Source organism: Notothenia rossii, assembly GCF_949606895.1.
Source record: "Notothenia rossii genome assembly, chromosome: 4".
Taxonomy (NCBI): domain Eukaryota; kingdom Metazoa; phylum Chordata; class Actinopteri; order Perciformes; family Nototheniidae; genus Notothenia; species Notothenia rossii.
In genome coordinates this window covers 51,691,587-51,715,285 of record NC_136902.1, presented here as the reverse complement: position 1 = coordinate 51,715,285, position 23,699 = coordinate 51,691,587, and the positions used below count along the sequence as shown (strand labels likewise).

Sequence of the window (23,699 nt, the reverse complement as noted above, 5' to 3'; positions counted from 1 at the left end):
TTCAGAATATTTTAAAATAATAATTTAATAATATTTAATACATATTTTAGATTTAAAAAATAGCAATCTTCAAAGCATAAAACTGTTTGGGGAATAAAAGACATCACGATCATTTAAACAATTGAATTCCCCACTCCACTGTGAGAAAACACGGTTTTATGGGAGTCAACAAAGGATGACACTAAACATATTGAAACAACACTCTCTGACACATTAAAATGATTTTGAAAAAGTGTGAGAAACTTGTGTAAGTTTCCATCTTGTTAAGTTTTCTGTTTACCGAATCCAGAACGGTAATTTGAAAATCCTAACCGGAAGCAGCATGCTACCGTGTTGTCCCGCTTGATCCCGGTAGATGCCGCTTCACCCCCTCCATTCATTTCATTCGCACAAAGTCGCATCCCAGCAGCGCCCTCCCCTCCTGTTTCTCTCCGCCTGGAAAGATGGCTGCTCCGGTGCTGCTGAGAAGCTCCGGCCCGCCGCTCTGCCCGAGCTTCGCAGAGGTCTGTTCGTTCCTGGAGCGGTACGGAGCAGTGCTGGACCTGCCCGAGATGACTTTCCCGCAGATGGAGAGATATCTGCGTGACACAACGACAGGTGAGAGATCGGTGGTGGGGCGAAGTAGTGGTAGAAAGCTGCGACACTTGAAACCGAAGGAGAAGGGGTCCACCACCATCACCACCGTGATGAGGAGGATGTGGAAAATGTAGATAGTGCCCCCCCGGCAGGGCACCATTAGATCAGCGAGCAGCTACACTCTGTGGCACCTTTTGGCCCGTGTCAGACTCAGTTTTCCTCGAAAGAGAACCAGTTTTTGTCCAAGTTTCTGAGTAAATATTTGAGAAAACGCAGACTGCTAACACACAGCTAACCCAATCCACATCCCAAACACTCAGGGCTATGTTGTGCTACAGTCAGGGATACAGGCGGGAGTAAAACAGTTTTGCTAGCTATCCCCGTGGGTAAAAGTCAAGTGACAGATCGTCGATAATGTTTTGTATTGATCAGTGAACGCTGGACGGTGTGGGAGCCATGATGCAGCACTGCCTAGTGACCACACACAGACACAGCTAGCTGCGGAGGGTTGTCAGGTGTTATTTCCCCCCCGGCCTTGCCCCCACAGGCAGTCGGACTGGACGTCATTATTGTGCTGGTATTCTCTTGGATCTGTCTTTTAGACGGCTGCCAGAAGTGAGCCACAGCTGAACACAGGGGATGTTATTTTTGAGGCATTGGTAGAGAGGCTGTCAAGTGTGCGCATGCGCAATGGTGACTGGCTACTGGCTAACTAGTTAGCATCGATGAGTTCGTCAACTTTTAGCCAAAGTACAACACCAAGCCCTTCAGTTAACTGAGGACGTGTTTAAGGATAAGACGGAGATGCCTGAGGCGTGTAGTTGTGATGTTTGTGTCTCTACAAACCGTGTTAGCCCTCACAGCGGGACCGTTTTCAGTTACCGTTAGTTATGTTGCTTAATGTAAGCCTTCACTTTCCATAACGTTAGAGCATAAAGTCAGACATAGTTGCTAACATTCTTTAGTGAGCTACAATAATCATATTACATTCTAGACTCTGGTCTGATTAACTGCGTTTTCTCCCGACACTGAATTGTTGTCTTTTTTTGAGCCTAGAAAACGTGCGCTACAGAGAGAACTGGAATTTCCTGTAAATTCATGGTATCCTAACAGCCTCACACAGACCACACAGTCAGGTTGTTGATGCAATGCTCCGAGGCTGTGATTTTAGTTATTGACCTGGTAATAAATGCCAGTTGTTTACAGTATCATGAGAACAATAAACAGGACATGCATAATGACACAACTATTTCTTTCATCTTGAAAAAACTATATTGCAGAATAGCTAAAATAAATAATGAAGACAAATTAATGGAGTCTTCTTAAATGAAATGTCACTAAGTACAATCCCCAAATCTCCTGCAGAGTAGAGAGTACTTTAAAGCGATGAGGTTCATGTTAATGTCAGGCTTTTCCTTTAGGAATTTCATCTTATCAATAAATCATTCCCCTGCCAAAATTTAAAATAAATCATTTGAATTGGCATTATTTAAAGAGTTATTAGAAAGGGAAGGAATTATAACCTTTTTTCGGAAGTGGGACAAATGACCCTGATGGGTTGATTTTATTGATACCTGGACAATTATCATTTTATAAAACAATTACAAACTATTTGCATTTATTTTAACAAAACAGTGTACATGGCAGAGTGATAAATGTTTACCTGGAAATAAACATTTAGCTGTGAGATCTGTGCACAGTAAACCTTTGTTGACCCAGCATCACACTCATGAGCCACCAGCTATATAAATGATACTTATAAAGCACAAAAAGTAAATAAAGACAGTGTCAGTACAGAGAACACATGGGCAAAAGTGTCTGTTTGTAATGCTTATCTCAAAGCTTTTATAAAGCACTGAAAACTGGCTGATAAGCGCTCAAAGATTACAGTACGACATAAGGGCTTTGAGTCTGTAAGAACACCGCTGTCATGATAGGAATCATACAGAGTGTAAATTCCTTTTTATCCATTCATCGCTGGATTACTGTTTTCCAAAAACTGCTGAAAGAAATAAAAATAAAAAACCCCTATGTTACACACGGCGGCGTGCGTTGCCGCTTCCACGCTTCTGCCCATTCACTTTGAATGGGGTGACGTCACGATTCACCGAACTGCATTGTGGGAGCAAAGCGTAGCTTCTCTCGCGGTGCTCGCTGCAAAAGTAGAGCAATGTTCTACTTTTGCCGCCTCGACGGAGGCGTCAGCCAATCGAATCATATGCCAGTGCAAGCTCTAGCCAATCAAACGGCGTGCTTGTGTGTCTGGGGCGGGAGACTCATGTGATTGGTTGTTGGTCGAGTTTCAGCCCCCCCCGCCGGCAAGCGGCAACGCACGCCGCCGTGTGTATGCTCCGTTACGGCCCGTCCAAACAACAGCGGCGTGCGTTGACGCTTGGCGTATCGGAAGCTTGGGGATTATTTGCTAGCAACGCGACCAACAACCAATCACATGAATCTCCCGCCCCCGACATACAAAGCAATAGCAATGTTAAAATGAAGTACACTGGATATAAAATCCCCAAACAGGCAAAAACCTACCAGTTTCACCCACTGTCTCTGCCACGTCCCTCCATGCCTGGCTCCTCCGGTTTGTATCCCGGTAGACGAACAGGGACTGATCATACAGCATCGGGTGATTCACTACCGCTATAATGAATTTTCCCTCCATTTCCATTTTTTGGAATATGAGGAAATGACCTGCGTAGTCTCTCCCAGCACGCGGTTTGATTGGCTAGCGCTTATACTGGCAGATTTGAATAAACGGGATTTCATTGGCTGACGCTTCTGCGAGGCGTCAAAAGTTGAACATTGCTCAACTTTTGATGCGAGCAACGCGTAGCTACGCTCCCCACAGTGCAGTTCGGCGAAGCGTGACGTCACCCCATTCAAAGTGAATGGGCAGAAGCGTTGAAACTTCAACGCACGCCGCTGTGTGGACGTGCCTTTACAAATCTGATTTTCATCATAAGAAGTATTTAGAATCCGGAACCAAGTTAAAGATGAAATAAGTTCTCTTTTGTTATGAACTTGGTTGTTTTACATACCTCATAAAAGAAATGCACAGTATTATGTTTGTAATCATCCTGTGTGTTTTCCAGTTCCTAAACCCCTGGTGGAGCTCCACGTGAAGCTGCTCAGAAAACTGGGGAGGTCTGTGACCACTGACCGCTGGGAGAAATACCTGGCTAAGGTGTGTGTGTGTGTGTGTGTGTGTGTGTGTGTGTGTGTGTGTGTGTGTGTGTGTGTGTGTGTGTGTGTGTGTGTGTGTGTGTGTGTGTGTGTGTGTGTGTGTGTGTGTGTGTGTGTGTGTGTGTGTGTGTGTGTGTGTGTGTGTGTGTGTGTGTGTGTGTGTGTGTGTGTGTGTGTGTGTGTGTGTGTGTGTGTGTGTGTGTGTGTGTGTGTGTGTGTGTGTGTGTGTGTGTGTGTGTGTGTGTGTGTGTGTGTGTCATGATTAAACAGGTTCAGCCATCAGTGAGGGAGCTGTCTCCGGAGGGTGCTTGCTGCATCTTAAAGGGATAGCTGAGATGTTTTGAAGTGGGGTTGAATGAGCTAAATATCCTCTGTCATAGATTAGCTAGAGTAACATGCGACCCGAACGACCCCAGTTTGTAGAAGCAGACAGGAATACCAGCCCAGAAGATAAGAAATGTTGTGCTTTTCACCGTTTCCCCTTGCCTTCAGATGTCCCTTTTGGACATATTTCTTTATTAGCGGTTAATCAAATGACAAGGCAAAATAAGACTAAATGTCTCTTCTAAGTAAATAAATCTGGAGTTTTGCTCACTCAAAAAACTACTCACTTTCACTTCAGCTCATAAACTTGCCCTTGAAAAGAAACACAAATGTAGAACCCTGTACCCTGTCTGCTTCACCAAAGAAGAGATCAACATTTACTGTATGTAAATGCACCCCACTTCAAAACATCTAAACTATCCCTCTCAAGTTTCCTTACCTGTGACCACAGCCTACAACTAAAGTAGTTGTGTAGGAAGGATAGAGTGTTTTATTATAGGAAGATAACATATGTGTATTTTGTACAGAAACTGTATGCAAGTAAATTGAACATCCACCTAACTGTAGAGCCTTGCTGCAGTGGTCAACAGATGGAGACTTGAGAGATGAAACAAATCCTGTGTTCCTTACTGACCACATCCTAACCGTGTGTTCCTGTAGGTGTGCCAGGAGCTGAACAGCACCTGGGCCTGGGAGCTGGAACAGAAGGGCTACCAGGAGATGTCCATGGAGTGCAAGTCATGCATCCTAAAAGTATGACATGCCTGGTTTTTAGTCAATGCAACAAGTGTAACTAAAAGTCTAAACATCTGCAGTCAATGCAATAACACATTGATGTCCTCCACCTTCTCTCCATCAGTATCTCTGCGAGTGTCAGTTTGATGACAACCTGAAGTTCAAGATGGCGATCAATGAGGAGGACCCAGAGAAGATGCGCCTCCAGCCAATAGGCCGGGACCAGCAGGGCCTGATGTACTGGCTGCAGCTGGACCCTGAGCAGAACATCCGCCTGTACACAGAGGAGCAGGACGACCTGGACGGCTCCACCTGGAAGTGCATCGTCAGGTATCACTGTCTCACATGTCTCAGACTGCACGCACAGCTATACTTACTTTTTTCTCAATTATAAAAAAAAAAAAACTATATCTAAACATCTATTTGCAAATTCTCCCCCAACTTGTGCAGTAATACCCAGGTCTCATCCAGTCGTACGATCACTCAATTGGTTCACAAGTTACTTAAAACAAACAAACTTCCACATAAACTCTAACTCTAGGTCTCTTGATGTTCCACCATTTTCTTAAATTCATCAAGTTTCTCAATTTTTTGATTCTTTTGAGAAAAAGAAAAAGTTGAGTAATTGATGTAAAATGTGTTGTTTTTGGATTGACGTCTAAAGTTGGTGAATTAATCTGCACTGTTATATTAAATATTCCTTTTAAGGCCGTCTTAAAGCCGTCTCCTCACACTGTGCAGCGTCATGTCACACCCTGCTGCCCTGTTGTTATCTGTTTTGAGCCGCTTGTCCATACTCTGTTCTCAGGAACCGCACAGACCTGGCGGAGGCTTTGGAGCTGCTAAAGGGACAAGTTGAACCCAAACAGAGTCAGGACCAGGAACAGAACCAGGACCTGGATAGGAGTGCCAGCCCCACACAGACAGGTGCAGGTGAATGGAGTTTAGATCATACAGTGATGCAAATTAGTCGCTTTTCGGCGCCTCCCGCTTTTTTAACGCTGATTTGGGTGACTTGTGTAATTCGTGGAGAACCGAAGAGTTTTCGTTTTTGGGAGGGGGCAGTCCGTCCGTCCAACTGACTGACGGACGGACGGACAACTTCTCACTTCAAAAAAGAAGAAGAAATCTAGATCGCAAAATAATTAAACAAGCGAGTGCCTGTTTTTCCTGGCCAAGGACAGGTTCATTGAACACAACACGAGCGTAACGTGTCTTCACCATAGGTCTTCACGTGGTTATGTCTCGTCTGAAAGGAGTAACGGAGAGCATCGGAACGCCGCTCCAGCTCTTCAAATATTAGAGTACCCATAAGTAGCCGTACACATGCCGCAGTGTTTGCGTGGCTGTGTCTTTATTTGTTAGCACAGTGGCGATCTGTTGTTATTAGCATCTGGTTAGCTAGCTATGCTAAAGAATTTAAAGAGCTTTTCTATAACCAGGTGGAAGAGAGCTCTCTCCTGAGAGGCTCAAATAACCTCAGCTCAGTGAGGTTAAGGCACACCTTGATATGATCATTATAGTTATTAATGAGACATTAGAGACTAAATGAAAAACAGGTATAAAATACTATATGACAGTAACAAAAAAAGTTGTTAAAAATAACAAGAATGGAGTTTAAAAGGGAGTGATTTGTAAAATATCCAAAAAGAAAAATCTGCTTACAGTTCTGTTTCATATGGATGTTGAAAGATGTACCCATAGATCTCCTCATGTTGCTCTCAAAGTGCACCAGATTGATGCTTTTAACTTCAATATTTAAAAAAAAATCTTCCCGGGGGAGCATGCCCCCGTAACCCCCGAGAGGAGGTTAGGTCCCCCCCACTTAAATCATGTTCACATGGATAGGATACTAAATACATTTGCCCACATCTTGTGTCCATATATTTTTCTGTTTTGGTGGTCATGCCACACCGTGCACATTAGGGCTTTGCAATTTAATCGATCCTGCGATATATATCGATATTTTGTTTCCCGAGAAAGTATCGATATTTCAGCCGCGGGTATCGATACATTAACTCCCATTCAAATCCCCAGTGTTCCGCCTGGCACTCTGCTCGCTGCCCATTCCCCCTGTTCGCTTTGCATGAAGAGCGGTTACGTCAGCCAGCCGAGCCGCTTGTGTCGCTGTAGAGCATTTCTAGATACACAGACGCCGGTGTCTTCTTCTCGCAGTGAGTGCGAAGCGGTTCAGGAGAATGGCGGCAAACATTAACCACACTGGAGAGGGTCTTCTCTACCGCCGGAGATATCGGCCCAATCCCAAACCACTCCCTCGACGGAGTGAACTCCGTCTGTAGCCACATTCGCAGCTCAACAAGGCTCCCTCCTATCAGATGGAGGGAGTAAATACAGCAGCAAGCTTTGGGACGGCCTCCCCTCTCTCCGGCAGAAACAGGAAATGCCGTAACTGTATGTAACAACGGTTTCAAATCAGCATCTCTTAGACAAAAAGTTTAAATTAATAACTCAAATAAAACTCCGAACATCTTTCATTGTGTTTCAAAGCTCTTTTAGTTTTAAACCTGATGTTTATAAGCTTCTTAGTTTTTGCAACGGTCTGTAAATATACACAACTTTATAATAAAATGCACACATTTACCTTTTTCTAGACTAAACACAGAAAAATCCTAAGTTAAAACATATGAGGTTATCATGAGGTTGTTAACATCGCAGTTTATCAGTGGATGTTTGCTGGAACTACTTGTTAACAGCTTGACAGCAACGGACACACACAGCGCGACTCCGGTCAGGTAGAGACCGGTCTCAAGTCAGCACTGCTGCAGACTCGCTGTTTGAGGGCTTGATAGCCCACTCCCCCTCCACACCGCTCCACACTCGTAGGCGGACCCTCCGCGTCTATGCGCAAACGGAGGGGTAGGGTGTAGGGGGCGGTTTGGGAATGGGCCATCGTCACTGCTCAGAGAAGTGCACTTCTCCCAGACCACGTTGATCAGATTATATTCCTGAACAAAAATCTGAAGACAATGTAGATGCAGTTATGTAGAGAGGAGCCTTTCTGTTTAGTGTTTTTGGCTTAAATGTTACTCCTTTGGACTTGAATTATTGGCAGGTACATTTTACATTAAATGTTGTTCTTAGTGACTTGAATGATTGGCTACCTCATATTCTGTGTTAAGCTAAAAATGCTGTAAAAGAATCTGTTCAGAACAGGCCACCTGCTGCACCTTTTAATTCTCCATTGTCCATTGTGATACTGCACTTTATGTACTTACGTTTCAAAGGCTTGTAAACTACAGTTGGCACTGTTTCAATAAATGAAATAAATTTTCTCACCACATCTTTTGAGTCATTTTCTCCAGCATTTGCAAGCTGTAGACTCTCTGTCCAGTCAGAGCCATATATTGTATAATTGATGCTTTCAGTTTTCAGTTGAATTAATTCAATCCAAGTCAATGGAACACTCACAAGATGTCACCAAAATCACACTGTCCCTTTAAAATCTTTCAGAACATGATGTAAGTGTATCGAATTATATCGAATCGTATCGTTGGCTGAATATCGTGATATATATCGTATCGTGAGCTCAATATCGTGTATCGTATCGTATCGTGAGATTAGTGTATCGTTACAGCCCTAGTGCACATGCATGCATACGTGAGTCATCTGGATTAAGAGGTTGCTTTTTCTTTGCACAGCATGAAAGAAAGGCCAAATGAATGGGCTGTGATTTTAGTTTTTTTAAGCAGAGGTTGAGTTCAATAATTTGTACGGCCCTCGGAGGATGTTGTACAAATTGAAAGGAAAAAGGTTCCCTTCTGTAAATAATAATAAAAACCCTTGATTTATCACTTAAAATCTCTGTCTCTATTGATCTGAGTAAATTATAAAGAACAGTTAATTGAAGCATTATAACACAGGCCTTTGTCAGATGGTATATTACGCTGTTTTTTTTCTACTTCTAATAGTTCTCTCTTTTTTCACCATACCTGTGTTTGCATCACTGATCATAGGAGTATTACCGAGAGAGAATATATAAAGTTGTTGTCCTCCTCCAATGACTTTAATCACATTTAGGCAGGGAACACTGATCTAAGATCGGCAAAGATGAGAAAAAAAGGAACTCAGAACAATTTCCCTCTTTTAAAGGCCAAAGATAAAAGAAATACCAAAAGTGATAATGATCTGAAATTAATATAATGAAAGTCAAATAGTGTGTGTGTGTGTGTGTGTGTGTGTGTGTGTGTGTGTGTGTGTGTGTGTGTGTGTGTGTGTGTGTGTGTGTGTGTGTGTGTGTGTGTGTGTGTGTGTGTGTGTGTGTGTGTGTGTGTGTGTGTGTGTGTGTGTGTGTGTGTGTGTGTGTGTGTGTGTGTGTGTGTGTGTGTGTGTGTGTGTGTGTGTGTGTGTGTGTGTGTGTGTGTGTGTGTGTGTGTGTGTGTGTGTGTGTGTGTGTGTAAAATTCAGGGGGTGAGGCTGTTGGAAGCACCAAGACCCCAGAGGAACAAACTGACAGTCGGGGGGGTGAGCTTGTAAAGGCAGAGGAACACCTAACTGCAGGTACCTCGATCACATATATCTGTTAACCCCCCTGTTTGCTTTGTTTCAGGAGGAATAGAACATTGTCTTTAATGGTTCACTCTGTCCCTCTGTGTGCAGTGATACAGCTGGAGCACACCCAGCCGGGGAACACTGAGGTGAAGGAAGAGAAGACAGAACACATATCATCACCTGTCTTTGACAACCGCGTGAGCACCATAACCACCGTCATCAAATCAGAATCCAGGGACACTGACAATCCAAAAAATGCTGTGTCGGTTGTCATGGCACCAGGTGCGACTGTGACAAAGCAGGAAGTGAACAAGGAGGAGGAAGTGGAGCGGGCTGTGGTCACTCGCAGCGAGCAGGCCAAGATACCACTGAAGAAGAGGGAGCTGAAGCTGGCGGAGAGCTTCAGTAACCACCTGAAGAACAGCAGCAGCATCATCGTGTGCAACCCCTCCGTCATCCAGGCCAAGGCCCCCCCCCCCTCGCAGCAGCTCCTGGTCACTGCATCAAGTCAAGAACTGAGCAACGGAAGGGCCCCTCTGCCCCCGCCCCACAAAGAGGGTCACAATGGAGTCATTGGGGTCATAGGTCAGGTCGGCGTTATAGGTCATGTAGGAGTCATCCGCAGCCCGCTGGAGCGCCATAGAGCCTCCGGGGCTGAGCAGCAGGAACTAAACGGGACCAGCTTAGACCAGCGGGGGGGGGAAGACAGGGAGGTGAGCCGGCAGTCAGTGCTGGTGAGGAAGGGGGATGCTGAGGGGGAGACGATGACAGCAGCAGCCAGCGCTCCTGCAGCCATGGACACTCAGACAACCAGGAACCAGCCGCTGCCATCCCGGAAATCTGTTCCTCTGCCTGACGCTGCAGAGAGCCCCTCCTCACTGTCTCTGCCCTCAGAGGACCCTCAGGGACACACTGCAGAGGACCAGGGTCAACAAGTAACTGAGGAGCAGCTACACAGGGAGAGGAAGACTGGACACAGCAGTGAGGAGAGGGAGGAGAGGGGGAGTGTGTCTGGGTGCCCTGTGGAAGAAGGAGGAAGTAAAGATGACCAGGAAGATAAAATCACTTTAGCAAAGGTGGAGGCGGAACCACAGAGCAGCTCTCCAACTCTTAGAAAAGTTGACCAGGAGGAGAAAAAGGAGCAGCAGGGAGGGGGGGTCAATTGTGGGACGGCTGCCCAGGTCAGGGTGAAGGACACTGGGCTTGCATCAGGGGAGAGGCAGGGTCCCCTGGAGGAAGCCTCCTCTGAGCTCCAGAAAGAAGGAATCAGGCTGAAGATCAAGATCCCCCCCCATCGCAGGAGCAAGCTAAGGGGGAAAGGGGGAAAGGAGGGGCAGAAAGAGAGGGGGGAGGAGGAGGAGCAAGATGAAGGGAGGATGCTCAGGAGATCCTCCAGGATCTGCAGGTACGTGTTGAATACCCTCCATAAAGGTGTGGGTTTGATTAGAAGGGTGGTCCGACCTGATGAATCCCATTCCCTGTCTGTTTTAGAGCTATACATATAATACAGCTTGCCTCACTTTTCTTACATGGAAGAACAGTTGTACACAAAAGTCTGCATGTTACAGTCTCTATGAACGTGTGCTCGTGTCTGCCCCACCCCCCTGACAGCGGGTTACATACATGTGTTGCATTACTTTGATGTAGCACACTGCGCTCACTAGCGATCCCTTTCTAAATCTCCAGAATGAACTCGCTGCTTGTTTTTCATATCAGATACAACTTGTTTGATTTTGACAATAAATTCAGTCCATTTCTACTTTTCTTCTTGAAGATCATCTGCTTTGCCAAACTGCAGGCCAAGCTCCAAGGCTTCTGAGAGCCAGAGAAAGAAGCCTAAACAAACACAGGCACTCTCTGATAGAATGGGGGAGGAAGATGAAGAGGAGCAAAGCTTAACGACAAAGAAAGAGGGAAAAAAGGAACCTGTTGGGCAAATAAGGAAACAACGGGTAATCATTTTCATGTGCTTTGTGAGAATGAACATCAACTTGGGTTTTCTTTGCCGGTTTTCATTTGTTGAATTCTCTCCTTCATGTTCAGGGTAAGCGGAGGCACCGGCGCCCCCGCTGGTCCAACGTCCGTGTTAAGAGACGCAAACTGAACGAGGAGGAGGAGGTGGAGGACCGAGGGAGGAAACGAGGAGAGGAGGAGGAGGACCGAGGGAGGAAACGAGGAGAGGAGGAGAGTGAAGAAGGGAGTGATTCTGAAGAATTGTGTAAATCACAGGAGCTTCCCAGTGAGGACGCCTGCAGTCACTGCGGACTGCCCAACCACCCGGAACTGGTGAGGGGGTCTCAGAGGGGGTCTCAGAGGGGGTCTCAGTCTCAGAGGGGGTCAAGGAGTCACAGAGGGGGTCTCGGAGTCACAGAGGGGGTCTCAGAGTCACAGAGGGGGTCTCGGAGTCACAGAGGGGGTCTCAGTCTCTCAGAGGTGGTCTCAGAGTCACAGAGGGGGTCACGGAGTCACAGAGGGGGTCACGGAGTCTCAGAGGGGGTTCAGTGTCACATTAGTGTGGCCCTGTGCTCTGCATAAAGAGAACACGTAGTAAAACTGCATGAAACAATATTTAACACTATAAATACACAAGTTGCCTGGAGTTTGAAATCCCTGTCTATAAAGTAGACCAACATGAAAAGCCTGAAGAGTAATGCATGTGCATGAAGCAGATCAGCGAATGGTCCCTTTGGAGAGGCTGTCAACAGAAAAAGTCGGCCATCTTTGATGGATATATGATGATGATGATGATGATGATGGATCGTCTCTGCAGACTGATGAAGGGCTGGATCCAGGGTAACTTCCAGCACTGGCTCCAGTGTTATTAGGCCGTGTGAAGGCCTGGCTGTTTGTTCTTCAACAAAGTGAAATAGAACAATTGAAATGAATTCAAATCCAATTTGAATCCAATCCACACTCATTTGCTACACATGTCTACAGCACCACACGCAGTGAAATGTAGCCACAGCATTTACCCATCATAGTATTAAGAGTAGTTTATATAGTGGTTTATATCAATGCAAAGAGTTGTCCCTGAAGTGTGTGTGTGTGTGTGTGTGTGTGTGTGTGTGTGTGTGTGTGTGTGTGTGTGTGTGTGTGTGTGTGTGTGTGTGTGTGTGTGTGTGTGTGTGTGTGTGTGTGTGTGTGTGTGTGTGTGTGTGTGTGTGTGTGTGTGTGTGTGTGTGTGTGTGTGTGTGTGTGTGTGTGTGTGTGTGTGTGTGTGTGTGTGTGTGTGTGTGTGTGTGTGTGTGTGTGTGTGTCCTCAGATCCTGCTGTGTGACTCCTGTGACAGTGGGTACCACACCGCTTGTCTGCGGCCGCCGCTCATGTTGATTCCAGACGGACAGTGGTTCTGTCCACCCTGCCAACATGTAAGCTGTGTGTGATTTCCATGCTGTTTACCGTGAAAGTATTTAAAGTAGGGCTGTCAGTCGATACAAATATTTAATCGCATGATGTCCATAGTTAATCGCAAATTTTTTACCTGTTCTAAATGTACCTTAGAGGAATATTTTTCAAGTTTTTAATACTCTTATCAACATATGAGTGGACAAATATGCTTTATGCAAATTTTTGTTTATTATCATTGGAACAATGACAAATATTCTCCTGAATATTCTCAATACAACAACCTGGAACCTCTCTCTCTCTTACTCTCTCTCCTAACCCTGTGTACTTCTCTGCACTGAGCCAGTTGCTCAAACAGACAAGCCTGTTTACAGTTGTCGGCGAAATGCCGCTCCTCTGTCTTCATAACAGTCAAAGCATGAGACTGAAGTTCCCACTGTGGGTCAGAATAATGCGCTGTGATGTGCAGTCTACACGTTGGATGCGATCCCAATTATCTCACGCAGCCCCTCGTCCTCCACAATGTTAAGCTGTAGCCACCCATTTAGCTATCGCTGTTGAAAGGTTGCTGCTCGTAGACGCCGTGTCCAGGCGTCTCCCCGGCAAACTTTCAAGCGCGGTCTGCCGCAAGCAAGTGGCAGGAGCGGGGCTGTCAGCATCAGCTGTGTGCTTGGCTTGCTGTTTAAAACACCTTTTTTTGTATCCATATCTCTCACTAGAATCTCCCACCATCCAACTAACAACAACAACAACGTCAAGCCTTTGGGCTCTGAAACTACGGGGCGGGCCGAGGACAAATACACATGCGTTAATCGCATGTTAAAATAATTAGTGGCGCTAAAAAAAATGTCGTTAACGCGTTAACTTGACAGCCCTAATTAAAAGGCTCCGTCCATAGATACACTCTCCAGCCCATATTAAGACACTGAGCCTTAAACAAACTGTCCGGACCCCCATAAGGTTGTGATGTGTCTGCACCAGATATACAGGTATATGTGTATATGAAAGCATATGTGCAGCTGTGGAATGAAGGCAGAGTGCACAGATACACACCTGCAAACACCGACCAATCAGAGCGGGCTGTTTTTGGGTGACATGCTAAAACTTCAAACTGAGGGGTACACTTGTATATTCAGACGCAGAGTATCAGAAAATAACATATGCTTTGAACATAAAAGCATTTAAAGATGTTCTAGTAAAAACTCAAGTATGTATTTAAGTTTCTGATGATTAGACTAAGAACTGATTGTTCGTTTTGCTTTCATATTGACATAAGGCTGAGGTTTTCCATACAGTACCTACACACATAGTACATAGACAATACAACACAATAACTACACTACTAAGCTATATTAGCTCAGCTATGTTGAGATTAATTTAACAAATTACAACAACGTGCTCAAATATTTCATGCTTTCAAATAAATTAGGAAATATTTTCATCAAATAACCACCGAATCATATTTTTATTTTGAACAGACATTCAATGCCAGCTTTCAGAAAGTAATCAAAACTCGGTGCTTAGGAACACATTTCAGTGTTATGAAAGAGTGTTGATGTTCACTAACACAAGTTTTCCAGCATTTGATTTGTTTTGATTTGTTTTCCTCCCTGCAGAAGCTGCTGTGTGAGAAACTGGAGGAGCATCTGCTGAACCTGGACAGTGCTCTGAAGAAAAGAGAGAGAGCAGAGAGGAGGTACACACACACACACACACACACACACACACACACACACACACACACACACACACACACACACACACACACACACACACACACACACACACACACACACAGTAGCAGTTATGTCAATGAGAATCTGAAGTACCAGGCTCCTCCAACAATGCAACATAGTATTTATAAGACATAAAACAATACGAATAGCGCAAGAAGAAACAGAGTAGAATAAATTAGTGCAAGACCGATATGCAAGTCATGCAGAAGAAGTAAACTATATACAGTACAGGTCAAGAGAACGTAAGAGTAAAAAATAAATGCAGGACTCTATATACATGTTAATAGAATAGGATAAACACAAACAGAATGTATAATGAAATAATATACTGTTAATTGTAGTTCCACGTGTTAAAGTGAACATGGTGTGTGTGTGTGTGTGTCTCTCCCTGTGTGTCCAGGAGGGAGCGTCTGGTGTACGTGGGGATCAGTGTGGAGAACATCATCCCTGTGAGTAATGTCCAGCACGTCATCTTGTCTTCTGTAATGTCCAAAACTAACATTTAAATATAAAGATTGACTTTTGGAGTTGCTAACGTTCAGAATTTGCAGTTATCACAATGAAGCTGGCCATTGAAACTAACACATTATGACACTGTCTAATGTCTTAGAAAAAAACTGACCTGACATTGTGCCCATCTGTTGATGTCAGATATATACGAGCCCTTATTAAACAGATCAAGATTACAACTTTTCTTGACTGTTCAGGAGGGGGATGAGGTGGAAGAGGAGAAGACCACAAAGAAGAAAGATCCCAAAAAGAGCAAAAATCTGGGGAGGAGATCCACCAGAACCAGGAAGCACATCAGCTACAGGTGGGTGCCGCCGGCGTGGGGGGTTCTGTTGCATTCATTGTCTCACCCAAATATATTGCCACACAAACAAGGTGCTCTGAAATGTGTGTTGCAGGTTTGATGATTTTGATGATGCCATCGATGAGGCTATAGATGAGGACATCAGGGACCTCTGTGGGGGTGAGTGTGAGGGGAGGGGGGAACATGTGGCACATTTCGTGCTGTGATGAGGTTATCTGCAGAATTAGAAACACCGTTTATATGTTAAGATTTTTATTTTAAAAGTTGTATTAATATTCCTACCCTTAGACAGCAGCTCTTAGGAGCATGTTGATGAAGTCATACGTTTTAACAGAAGCTCGGTTTTATAGTTTCTGCATCTGAACATGATGACATTCAGGAGATCTCTTCCTCCAGACTGCATTAATGATGCATGAGTGTTAGTCAGTCATTACAGTCAACTGGCATAACACCACGGACACACCTTAATGTATGCATCCAGTATTTGACTCCACATCCTGCTCTCACAGTTAAAACGTGCTGTATGTGTGTGAAGAGCAATTACATGATGTTTTTAATGTTTGTCCAACATTTTTAAATGGTTTAATAAATCTATATTCCTCATTTAATAAATCCCTATAGTAAGATAAGTACTAGGTATTAGAACCTTTTGGTATCTCCCGGTTAGATTTCATAAACCAAAATCCACTCAGTGAATCATTGGACTTCCCATCTCTACATGTATTCTGTATGTATCTGTTAGGGATGCAAGGATAGCCCTTTTTTATTGATGATTTCAATTTTTGCCTATTTTCTACTTCAAGGAAATAAAACTGATATTTACACAAACATTGACCTTGCCCATTAAGATGATGGAGAACACATCTAACCATCTGCTCTAACCTGGACTGTTGTGATGTAGGAGCACGGCGGGGTAGAAACCTCACAGCCATCCTAGCCGAGGAAGGGAAGGAGAGCCAGCGGCCAATCAGAGGCCAGGCTCACGCTGCCAGGAACAGGAAGAGGCGGAGACTGAATGACCTGGAGAGCGACAGCACGGCAGCTGAGAGTGAAGATGAGTTCATGCTCAGCAACAGGTAACACACACACACACACACACACACACACACACACACACACACACACACACACACACACACACACACACACACACACACATACTTTCTTCCATTTGTTTGCTTCATGTTTTCTTCCTCTTCCTCCTCAAAGCTCAGAGGAAGAGGAGTTTGGTGCGTCAGGGCCTGATGAAGACGAGGAGGAAGATGAAGATGCCGGCAGCGATGTAGACAGCTTAGACATCGGGTCGCGTTCTAAACGGGCAGGGAGGGGGGCATCTAAGCCCCGCCCTGGAAAGACCCAGCGGCGGGGCAGGAAGCGGCTCAGACGGCGACGAAGACGATCCTCAGAGGAAGAGGAGGAGACTGAGGAAGAGATGGGTGAGGCTTCCACGCTGCAACACAGAATGGTTTGCATTACATTTGCAGAGTAGACTGATTGTGTTTGATGAAATCTAAAAGCAGATCTCCCTTGAAAAAGAGATCTAGGATTTCAATGGGACCAATCTGGTTAAATAAAGGTTTGAAATGAAATGAAAATAAATATTGTGAGAACACAGCTGTTCCAGCTGTTCCAGCTGATGGAATGAATACTTAAAGGATGGATGGAAAGCCCCTGCAGCTGTGTTAAGGCATATATAAAGCATAACATTCAACCGATAGCGTTTAGAAGTTGTAATAAGGACTGATTCATTTCCCAGAGAATAAGGTGTTGTACTACCAACAGTATAATGCCCCCAGATATTCAGTCTACCCTGATGTTCAGCAGAGGAAAGAAGAGTCATTTATATAAAACACTTGAGTAAGGGTCTTCTCTCCTCTCCAGACTCTGATCAGTTCAGCGACATGACTGACAGTGACGATGACAAAAATAGGCGGGGCCTGAGGCGGGGCCAGCGTCAGCAGGTAAACTACCGCGAGACGTCTGAGTCCTCCGACAACTCCCGGGCCTCCGCCAAGAAGGTGGGGGTCCGACCCCGTGGCAGATCTTGCAAGGAGCATCTCTCCAGCGACTACAGCGACGGTCAGTCAGTCCTCACACACTGCATCACACAGTAGTCTAGTTGTCAGCCCATAGAGTCCTGTTACCAACCCGGAAATATTGGGACCCCAAAGTTTTATGTTAGAATGTATAGTACGGTCCCCAGCACAAGTTGCACATGTTGGGTAATTAGCACAAGTTGCATTCATTCGTATATGCAGACAATAGCTAAAAAATAGCCTGGCCGATTTGGACAATTTTGGTCGGGTTTTGGAGGTTATTGAGGATGCTGAATGCATTTCTGACATTTTAGGATAAAAGATGGCAGTATGGAATCCCCTAAAACGTATAAATCGACCCAAAGCTCATAAAAATCACCCCACCGTGAATACAAATATGGCCACTTCCTGGTTAAAACTGAAATGTATTGAACATCCTCAGTAACCTCCAAATTGTCCAAATTGGCCAAACCATCTTTAAGCTATTGGTTGCATATGCTAATTAACTAAATGTTTGCTAATTATGCAAATTGCCGGCTAGCATCCGGAAGTTTCTATGTGCTGGGGACCCTACACTAAATTTCTATCATAAAGCTTTGGGGTACTCAACATTTCCAGGTTCACAGTGCTGACACGTGGACTTCAGTATTGTGTGGAGATGACCCGGAGAGACCCCCTCGGGCTGCAGAGCTAACGGCTACAGTAATGATCAATCTGTGGAGGCTGCTCATGTTCTTCTTCACAGTCCTGCTGTTGGTATTTGTCACAAGGATAAATGGACACCTCATCGGTTTTGCTGACGTTTTATTACTCCCTCTTTCCTTTTTGTTTTAGTCACACCGTCTTCCAGAGACTCAGAGGAGGACAATTATGAAGACCTAGATGATGATGACAGGAGACGAAGAGCGAACAAGAGGAGAAGAGAGGAGGAAGACCCCCTGAGGAAGAGGACGAGAGGAAGGCCGAGGAGAAACGAGGAGGATGAGCGGGAGCGAGGGAGGCGGCTGAAAAGGAAACGGTTAGAGAAGGACAGAGACAAGAGGAAGAGGGTGAAGAGGACGGACAGAGAAGAGGAGGACCTGGAGAAGATGGGTCGGGGGAGGAGGAGGGAGATTCTGTCCCAGCAGAGACGCAAGCGCCTCGCTCAGATGCTGAAGAAGAGGAGACCTTCTACTGACGAAGAGGAGGACGAAGAGTCTGAGTCTTCATCAGAGGAGGATCGTCCAGTCCGCAAAAGACTCAACCGCATTGACTCTGATGATGAAGAGGAAGACAGGGAGGAGGAAGAGACGATGAAGAAGTGTTCAGAGGTGGAGAGGAGGACCGACAGTGACACTCAGGAAAAGAGGAGGGGCCGGAGCCTGTCCCCTTCAAACAGACATCGGACCCCCAGGGGCCCAGAGGAGCCGGTGGCCGAGGGTCCTGCTGCAACCAGAGACAGAGCAGAGCCCGGCTGCCACAACGGGCCCTCGCATCAGGAGGGGGAGGAAAAGGAGGAGGGGGAGGGCCAGACATTGAACTCTGTCCAAAACAGTCCGCAGTCATGATGACGTGTGAATAAGCTTTCTGTTTGCTTTTTTTAAGTGTCATGCCTTTCACCCACAGACATGCCCCCCCCCCCCCCCCCCCCCCCCCCCCGTGCTGCTCCTCCTCCTCGTGGTTGTGTTAGAGTGCTCTCTCCGTCACACACTGTACTTCAGACTCAGGATTATGCATTCACACTCATCCTCACCTCTGCTCAGCCGCCTCACAGCCGGACCGGAGCCACTTCCTGTGTCAGCGGCTGCACTTCCTGTGTGTGTCTGGCTGCACTTCCTGTGTGTGTCTGGCTGCACTTCCTGTGTGTGTCTGGCTGCACTCACACTGCAGGTTGTGCCTGGACTCACAGGAGTGTTTGTACCTCATTCTAAAGCACTTCATCATCCTCAGAGCACTTGCCGACCCGCAGCCAGAGGAGAGTCGGTGTCACAGTAACACTTCGGAGGCTCCTCTCTTACCTCCAGACGATCCCACCACGCAGACACTTCTGCTTTGATTTCTCTAGGTTTTCAAATGTATGTTGGGTGGTTGTTACATGCACACTCCTAAATAAGATTGTCTCCAGATCACGTAAAGAGCAGGTGGGGGGGCATCATGACTGCAGTTGGAATAAGGAACTGATGACAGGTCATTTGCGTCATGAGGAGCAGGGTTTTGTGAGAGTGGGAATGACAGTGAAATATGAATGTTCATTAGCCACAGGAGCTCAGAATAGCAAGAGAACGTACACATGTTGCTCTTCCCGTCTGTAAACTACCTGCTGGTTGGATCCTACTGGAGGTAAGTTGGAACATCATGAAGCAAACGCTGTGGAGCTTTTTTTTAAATGCAACTGCAGTACTCATTATTTTCTGGGACTGATGAGGGATCAAACTGAAGCCCCCCGCCCCACATCAAAGCTTCAGCAACACTTGCGGTGCGTTCAGGTGCTCCTTGTCAACGGGGGAAGTCAAAATGCTTTCTGCAGAGGTGAGCTCAGTGCTGACTCTGAGCAGAGCTGCAGCCTCTCGCTGCTGAACGCTTTTAGTTGTTCTTTGCATTAGCTTCAACTGAATAGTTTTAAGTTGTCAGCCAATTAGGTGTTGCAGCCCAGGTTCATATTTTCCTATATCTTCCATCACTTAGTTTTGTACACTTTGCTACAGGTGGCTAACGGGGTGAAGGTTATACTAACACAAAGATGGAATGACAAATAAGGAATAACACAGTAAAGGAATTGGTAACCTCTGGCAGGAGCCATAGAGAGAAAGAGTAGATCCCAGAGAAAGATGGCGTCACTTTAACGTCAACAACTCAACACAATGTTGACAACATGAATTGTATCCTCCTCTGCATGTCCAGCAGCATTTGATCTGATTTTCACGCAGAACTACTTCAGAGATCACTCATGGTTTTAAATCTACTTGTTATCCAACATCTGCCCCTTCAAATGTCTTACAAAGCACATATCTACTGCAGGGAAATCCAAAATGCTTGTGGGGACACCTGAGCCCCCCTAGCAGATTATTCAAGGACCTCCGTATTTATAAAATCCTGCGTACGGCCATAGTTCAGGGTGTAAATGATGGATGCTCCATTCAATGACTTCCCTTTACTCAAGTTGACCAGGATCACCTGAACGTGCATCAATAAGCTGCCCCTGCCTCCCACAGTCTGATACTGTTGGCTCAAAGCCCCCCCCCCAGCTGAAGTGTTGCTTCACCGTCCTCTCTTTCTGCTGGTCCCAGGTCTGCTGTACAGACTGCCTTGTACGCTGTAAGATAATAGATGTCTGTTCTCTTAGTCCTGTTGTAAAAGATAGTGTTATATTTTCTATATGAAGGAGAGGAGGTGTGTGGGGGTGTCGCTGCTTTGCTCCTGTTCACTCTGCAGAACACTGCTCACCTTCATCTGATTTTATACCTGAGACACCATATTGATATAACAACCATATTGTAGATTTTTGATAACTAATCATCTGTGATGTGGATATAATGACCTAGTGGGTAAAAAATAATAATACAACATATAAAATCAGCCTGTAATGCAGCCTTTCAAATCAGGAAAGTACGTTAATTACAATATTAGGATTTTAAATATTCCAAATGTAGTCTCATGATATCTGAATGATATCCATAAACTGCCCAGACATATTTAGAGGTTTCCTCTGGTGTTCCATTGGAGGTGTGTTGACGGAGGGTCCCTGCCTGCAGAATGGAACATTCCGTCACAGTCACATGATAGTCCAGCTCTGACAGCCTCTGACCTGCTGAGATCAGTCACTTCCTGCAGAGGGCAGACTTGGTGTCAGTCCAAAGGTTTAGTTGAGCTGAAAACAGATGATGTCCAAACTCTGAGAACAGATATAGAGCTCTAAAGTCACTCTGCCACATTCTTCATCACATTCTTTAAACACCTCACATTTGACTGGTACTTTCTTCCTGCAAAAATATGATCGTTTGACATTTCAAAATGTTCGCTAGCTATTAACATGTTTAATAGACTAAGAAACATATATTTATGATAAGCAAAATTTGAATAGGCGTGAAATCATTCGAAATTGGCTGAAATTGAAACAAAAATAAACTAAACGGAGAAACTTGTTGTGTAAGTCAGTAAACATTAGTTAAGTAAAATAAAGTACACATTGAAGTTCAGACACATGGGCTTGTTTCAGTAGAAAGAGGATATGGAAGTATGTCAAAAAACACAGTGCATTCTAGTTTGATCAGATAAATACCTTATCAAATGCAGTTGATAACTACCTGATACTGAACGCTCAGCTAGACCTTCATTCAGCGTGAAAAACATGTCACACATATGTTTTATCATCAAGGCTGTGAGTGGCAGTAGAAGTGATTTGATTTTGATCTGAAATCCAGAAGGTCCTTCTTCAGTTTGATGGAGACGGCCTGATCTCCTCTGAGCCTCTATTATCACATGTTTCATATAATAAGCACTGCTTTCAAACACAACAAAAGTCAGTGATTTATATTTCATTAGCGTTATCCAAGTTCAAGTTTACTCTCCCATCATCTCTGGAGCTTTCTGGGTACATGCAGTTTGAATGAGCAGTGCTCCTTAACCAGCAAAGATTCAAACAGAGAAACATTCATTTATTTCTTTATTGTAAAATGTCAGAAAAGGAATAACACTACTGAACAAAGGCAGAGGACCGCCACCAGTATACAGAGTTGGAGGACGGGCTGATTCCAACTTTAGGAATTTTTCCTGTGCAGAGTGATATGTTACACACAGTGTTTAGCACCTCTGGGGAAATGCTTCTGTCAGTTGTCAGACCAAAACTAAAATGAAAAAAAGATGTGAAGGGCATCCTGAAACTGAAGATGTACATACAGAGGAATCCTTCAGACAAAGAGAAAGTTAGTTTTTTTTTCAGATGTGGTTCCATTTTAAAAAGGACATGGATTTCTCAGTGAGCACATTGTTGCTTCTGCTTGGTCATTGGTTATCACACTTGGAAGGACATACTGTAATGACTGAAAACAAGAATAAATAAAGTGTATTCCTCAGATTATATCAGGAGACAATGAGAGAAAACATCTGAAATTGATCAGTTAATCTTTGCAATAATGTTAGATTTTTGAGTCACGAATACAGAATATTAGAAGACCTTCTCAGCGCCCCAAAGCTCCATCAAAAGATTGAGTGGTTGATTTAGTTACTGGGATAACTGAAACGTACTGGCCCTGCGGTCTCACTTAGAAATTGACAAAACAAAATGTGCAGATGGCTGGAGATTTGAGGGGCCTCTTCATTAGGTGTCTAAATGTTCTTTCAGGTACTTTCCTGTGAATGCTCAGGTGTTTTGGGACCTCCTTTTGGGGAAAGTCCAAATACATTAAATAAATACTCTTCGTACAGGGACTCATTACCTGCTAACTTGTTTGATAACGTGTTGTTCTGAAGATCCCATTGCACATACATGTCTAGATTACATTTCTTAGATTTTAAACAGAGTGTATTGGAAAACCCTCCTTAAGGCAGAAGCACATTATTGTATCATCACAAATATTTCTTATAATTGATGAGCTCAGTTAGACTCAGAACAACGTTTTAAATATAGATTCAGGACCAACATTCAATCTGTTACAACGGATTTGTTTTTGTTGTGATGGAGAGTTTCTGACAGCATTTGGAGACCAGTGATAACACCCTCTGAGAACTCTAAAGGCAAGATGAACCCCCCCACCACCACCACCTGTTAGAGCAGGACGGGGAGAGTAGTGTGTGTTAATGCCCCCAGCCCCACATCATTCCACTGAACCCGGTGTGACTGTGTGTTGGCACTGTGGCAACATCTGTTGCTTTTCTAATGTTCAGACCCAGTGGTGTGATTCAGAGGCTCCACTGAACGTGAAGGTGGCTCCTTGCATTTATCTGTTGTACTGTTACTGTAGTATTGCTGTAACATAAATGTTTTCTAAGTTATTAAAAACCAACAGCCAAGGCATCTCCTCAAAAGCTCACTGTGTCCTTGCCTTATTTTCATTCCTGAAATGATTTTTTACAAGAAATGTATTTCAATCCTAAAAGCCTTGAAGTGGATGTTTCTGCTTTGAAGAAGTCCCAGCTGAGCTGCTGAGATAGGGATGTAGGTTTTATGTTTAAGTTATTTTTGTAATACTGTACAACTCTGTTTTAAAATGCGAATTTGAACCATGGTCTTAGGAGATAAAAACCTAGTGTAGTGATGTTGCTAAACAGAAATGTAATTGAATCATATTTTTGACATATAAACATGTATACATTGAATGTATTTCTCTGTAAATAATAAGGACTACAGCAAGCTTTATTATTTTAATTTAACTTGTTTTTTGTACTTATTTATTCATTTAGATTTACTTGTAATTGTGTTGTGTAAGTATCACCGAACTTCACGGTTCTTTTACTTGT

General features: G+C 44.5%; 1 protein-coding gene across 2 annotated transcripts; it reads left to right on the top strand.

Annotated features, from left to right (window-relative positions):
* rsf1a (remodeling and spacing factor 1a) lies at positions 1-23,267 on the top strand. Of its 2 annotated transcripts, none has more exons than XM_079677462.1 (18): positions 1-597; positions 3,675-3,766; positions 4,750-4,842; positions 4,949-5,154; positions 5,633-5,751; positions 9,250-9,342; positions 9,442-10,738; positions 11,108-11,285; positions 11,377-11,619; positions 12,597-12,701; positions 14,295-14,374; positions 14,815-14,863; positions 15,122-15,228; positions 15,323-15,387; positions 16,130-16,304; positions 16,438-16,664; positions 17,110-17,307; positions 18,099-23,267. In XM_079677462.1, the coding sequence occupies exons 1-18, from the start codon at positions 444-446 to the stop codon at positions 18,809-18,811; spliced, it is 4,194 nt and encodes a 1,397-aa protein (XP_079533588.1). In that variant the 5' UTR covers positions 1-443; the 3' UTR covers positions 18,812-23,267. The 2 variants fall into 2 exon arrangements, with proteins under 2 accessions (XP_079533588.1, XP_079533587.1); XM_079677461.1 differs by having other exon boundaries at positions 5,633-5,757.
* The last annotated feature ends 432 nt before the right edge of the window (positions 23,268-23,699 follow it).

Bases quoted from the DNA above. Each gene is read 5' to 3' on its own strand.
- rsf1a (XM_079677461.1), top strand. From the start codon at position 444: ATGGCTGCTCCGGTGCTGCTGAGAAGCTCCGGCCCGCCGCTCTGCCCG. The intron at 9,343-9,441 runs GTACCTCGATCA...CTCTGTGTGCAG, and splicing joins AGAGGAACACCTAACTGCAG to TGATACAGCTGGAGCACACC. The intron at 11,286-11,376 runs GTAATCATTTTC...CTTCATGTTCAG, and splicing joins GGCAAATAAGGAAACAACGG to GGTAAGCGGAGGCACCGGCG.